The sequence below is a fragment of the Penaeus monodon genome, chromosome 3 (genome assembly GCF_015228065.2).
Source record: "Penaeus monodon isolate SGIC_2016 chromosome 3, NSTDA_Pmon_1, whole genome shotgun sequence".
Taxonomy (NCBI): domain Eukaryota; kingdom Metazoa; phylum Arthropoda; class Malacostraca; order Decapoda; family Penaeidae; genus Penaeus; species Penaeus monodon.
In genome coordinates this window covers 41657963-41662962 of record NC_051388.1, presented here as the reverse complement: position 1 = coordinate 41662962, position 5000 = coordinate 41657963, and the positions used below count along the sequence as shown (strand labels likewise).

The 5000-nt window shown below is 36.3% G+C and overlaps 1 protein-coding gene across 5 annotated transcripts in view; it reads right to left on the bottom strand.

Annotated features, from left to right (window-relative positions):
* LOC119594729 (band 7 protein AGAP004871-like) overlaps positions 1-5000 on the bottom strand; it is a 111688-nt gene that overhangs the window by 36071 nt on the left and 70617 nt on the right. For 2 of the 5 annotated variants that reach the window (XM_037943848.1, XM_037943825.1), the window contains exon 4: positions 2915-3012. The exons of the other annotated variants lie outside the window; for them this stretch is intronic. In XM_037943848.1, coding sequence (XP_037799776.1) covers positions 2915-3012 — 98 coding nt within the window. The remainder of the gene's footprint in view (positions 1-2914; positions 3013-5000) is intronic. 5 annotated transcript variants of the gene reach the window in all.

Here is a 5000-nt window from a genome sequence, read left to right as displayed (position 1 = left end):
ATTATTATTATTATTATTATCATTATTATTGTTATTATTATCATCATCTTCATAATATAAGTATATAAATATTGTCTTTTAATTATTGTTATTATAATTGTTAATAATAACAATAATAATAATAATAATAATAATAATAATAATAATAATAATAATAATAATAATAATAGTAATAATGATAATAATATATTATTATTATTATTATTATTATTATTATTATCATTATTATTATTATCATTATCATTGTTATTATTATTATCATCATCATCATTATTATTTTCTTTATTATTATCATCATTACTATTATTATCATTATTGTTATTATTATTATTATCATTATTATTGTTATTATTATCATTATCATTGTTATTATTACTCACATTATTATCATTATATCTGTTGATGATATTGATAATGATAAAAAAATAGTAATAACAACAATATTAATAATATCAACACCAACACTGATAATAATAATAATAATAATATTAGTGGTAACAATAATTATGATAATGATAATGCAATAGTGATGGTGATAATAAGGCTAAGAGGTGGGCATTACTGCTATTGCTAATTATGATATCAGTGATAATGATAATGATGGTAACTAATTATAATTGATAAAGAATAATACCAACAATGAGAAATATAATGATGATAATGCATAATGATAGTGGAGATGATTATGTTGTCAATTGTTGATTTTATAGGAGGTTAATAACATGCTAATATGAAATGAGTAGGTCATCTGAAAATGATTATATTAGCAAATGGTATTTAACATCATCATTATATCCGTAATATTAACATTATTACAACACCTATTTCACAAACTGCATTCAGTCACTGCCACAGTCACAGATATTAATGGCATCCTGGCAGTGTTCTCACTAATGAAGTGATCACTTTCGACTATGATTCTAGAAATTTGTAATTAGAAACGAGGAAAAGAGGAAAGATGATGAAAATGAGATTGCAAAAGAAGGAGGAGAGAGAAAAAAAATGGAAATATTCAGCAATACAGCAAAGAGACGGATAAGGAAGGTAAAAGGTTTTATTTAAGGAATGTTATTTTTGATGTGAAGTTGGTATTTGTGTTTGTTTTAGAAAATATTATGGTTGATGTGATTGGGGATTTTTCTTTATTGATTAGTGTTTTTTGTTTTGGTTTGTTATATAAGTTTATTTTACTATTTTATATGGATTGCATTACCGCATCTTAATCTGTTGATTGACAAGTGACACGTACCTATGGGTATTGTAAAAATTAAAGATTTGAATAAATAAATGAAGGAAATGAAAAGAAAGGAGAAAAATCAGTCACCGAAACGAGCGAAACTTAAAGAGAAAAGTAATTACGATTTTCTTTTTTTTTTTAATTTTTCATCCGGCAGCGGTCGAGAGTGACTGATTCTCGAATACGTTTCTCACCCGATTGATCCTTACGACCGCTGCACCGAAGGGTCACACTTGCTCGACACGCTTTACTGATCTCGTGTGTGTGTGTGTGTGTGTGTGTGTGTGTGTGTGTGTGTGTGTGTGTGTGTGTGTGTGTGTGTGTGTGTGTGTGTGTGTGTGTGTGTGTGTGTGTGTGTGTGTACACGTATTTTTTTGGGGAGGGGGCGTATTTATATATCTTTTGATGTTTTGGTGTTGGTCATTGATTGTATTTCGTCTTTATTAATGGCGTACATGCTCGTGAGTGTTATGTGCACGTATGTGTACGTGTGTGCATATGTATGTGTAAGTGTGCGTGGTTCGGGTGAGTTTCTCGTGCGGGTTTGCATACATTCATGTTCTTTTTTCTCTCATTTTTCCCATGCAGAATCTCATGCAGGATTCCATATATATAGTTCATATATACGTGCAGATGTGTCTATGCGTGCAAAGTTCGTGCATGTGTGCTTTGCATGTTTGCGTTATTCTCTTGTTGTCCCGTGCTTGTTGGTCTAGTTGTTGTGCAATATGTTTGTGTTGCAAGTGCAAGGTGTGTCAGCAAGGTGCAATTTTACTTGCAAGCTCAGGAGTATGTGTATGTGGGCGTTATCTGCCGTTTGTTAAATGTTGGTGCAGAGCAGTTTGTCTGTAGTGCTTGAGTGTTGCCCTTCAAGCGAGTTTGTGCTTGAGGGGACGACACTCCCGTGAAGGCGTGAGGTGTGTTTGCATGTGGTGCAGGTTATGCGTGTGGAGTGAAGCGTCGTGTGTGGCCTGTCTTCCTTCCGTGTGTGCGTGTTTGTCTTGGTGTCTGTGCGTACATGTCACCTAGAACATCGCATGCCAAGAAATTTTGAATGCGCGGACCTCGGTTTCAACTATTTTTTTTTTTTTGGGGGGGGGAAGTACATTTGGAGATGGTTGGTTCTTCATGTATCTCCATCTATCATGATTGATTCCAGATTAGAGAGGTGGCATACGCGTGTCACAGTGACATCCATATATCCCTACCCTTTCCCTGTCTTTTGACAGGTTGATCTGCGTGTATTTATTCTCCTCTGTATATCGTTGGGTATGTATATATCCGTTTTATTTGTTTATGGTCATGAGTGTAGATGTACACTGAATTACTCAAAATCTCCATTTTCTTCTAAATTTGCGATATCAAAAAAAGCTATTCTACTATTACTAGCTCGGCTATTAGTAAAAAAATATCATCACCAAGTTATAATAATAATCTATGTATAATAAATGCACATTATCCAAAGACACTCTGAATAGATATAACTGAACGTGCGTACAACATTTGTGCTTCTTGATGCAGTCGATAGTTAAGTCCAAGCGTGACAGTCTTAAACGAATATAAGCCCTAGGGAATAGGGAACTAAGACTTATAATCATCTGCCATGTCACAATTGCTATTGGAATATATACTGTTTTACCTGAAGGTTTTTTGAAAATGTGTAACTCATTTGTTTACCTGTAGTTTTGGATTTGTGTAACTGCGTTCACGGTATCTTTTACACGGAAGTAAATAACACCGTCAACAGCCACTGTCACGGAATCTCTTGTTAAGATCTGATGGAGAAGGGAGATTACTTATGGGGGAGCTTAGTGATGGGCAGATTTTGCTAGGGAGCTTACTAAGGGGGAACTTAGTGAGTTTTTTTTTTTTGAGGGTGAAAGGGGTAGGGTTTGATGCTGGTGTCCTTGCTACGTGGGGAGCTTATAGCGATGGAAGAGGGGAGTTTGACGCTTTTCGAAGGCTGTGGAGAGTGAATAAGGGTGGATGAAAGCGAGGAGGAAAAGCTGATTGGCAAGGAAAGCTTAGAGAAAGGGAGAGAAGGGTTTGGTTTGGTTATTCCAGTGGGTGTCGGGCCGATACCCAGGCCATGTTGAGTTGGCTGTGTGGTATCTGGGCCTTAGCACCGGGAGGAAGTTACTGCCAAACGCTACGTTGGTGTGAGAAAGCTTTATGCTCTTGGGATGAGACTAGGTACGGGGATGCTCAAGGAAGGGGTCCTTCGGGGAAGCGCTGGAGGTCTGTATGGTCTTCTTCAAGGATATGTGAGAGGTAAACTAATTTGGCCAGAAATTATAGCTTGAGTCATGGTTTCTATTGCTGTTGAGAGGAAGTTCAAGTGAAATGATAATTTACCCTTTTATATATATCAATTGAAGAGAAAAAATAAGCATCATTCGAAGCCAGCTTTTTAGAAAAGCCAAATCCACAAAGCCATTTGGGCGTTTCCTTATGAAGACACTAAGGCAACAGAATCGACACAGCGAGTTCAACATGGGAATGAACAAGAATTATGATGTTTCCATTGAACTGATTATGGACAATCTTTAATATTAAGGCCTGTCATTACATTCTGCAACAGCCATGAACAAAGATGGAATAGATTGAACCACAATTTGAATTTACTGCTTTGATCAGGAGCATGACTTGACAAATTATCTCCAATGCGAAATGGACTTCCATATTCAAAATGGGATATTGTACGTTCTGCACAATGTGAAAGTGGTGTTTGAAATCGGTATCAAGAGCATAAGTATCTCTGTTTTTTCTTCAGGTGGGGAATCTACCGGCAAGGGTCAAAGATGTGTGGCAAGAAGGGTATCTGCTTTACTACATGAGAGAGATTTATCCTATTTGGAAAGGCGAACATAGATGAAATATTGCAAAACCTGAAAACATCATATTGAACGAACCACCAGCGAGGACTCTGATCATTGTGATAAAGAAACATTACTGGGTTATGATTAATTGCTTAAAGGCTTAATGACTGAATGATTTATATGATGACTTGGAGCTTTCTAAAAAAAAAAGCTGACAGTGGGAATTCATTAATAACTTAAACACATCTTACGTCTTATGCCTTGTAGAAAGTAAAAAAAAAAGGTGGATTTTTAGTGGTTATGAAACGTGTTATTTTATGGCTCTTGTTTTGGGGGCAATTTTGTCAGAGGCTTTGTTTCGTGCACGATAACCATTAATTACCAAAAGCAATAAATCTATCGCAATATTTCTCATTTGTTTCGTGTAAACAATGTAAAAAGTCTGTTTATCATGTCTGTTTTTTCAAATTATTCCATAAAGTACTTCTATAGCAAAAAATCCTCAAGCTGGTGCTGGTTAGGTATAGTCCTTTCCTTAACTCTAAACATGAAGACCAAATCTTAAATAACTAGCGGGAACGCACGATCGGCTCCTAAGTACCACGCTATGTACAGACGAAAACCTCGGCAAGGGCACGTGTGGAACGAGAGGGCGTTGCGGGGACGGCGTGTGAGTGCAATCGGTGCTGATTGTGCGGCTGAGATGACCAGCTGTTTTGTGTCGAGAATATCACAAGGATCTTCCCCCGCTCGGCCTTCTTACTAAATAAAACACGATCTAGGGAGTTTATACGTTATCCCATGCGGTTATCCCGATTCTCTGGGTGCAGAGAACGGGACACTGCATGCTTTGTATGTTAATGTGGAAATTTCGTTTTTGGAAATTGTATGAAAACAAGAAGGCGAGCGTGGGTTCCCCCTCTGTATATTTAAAAAATTCTTAT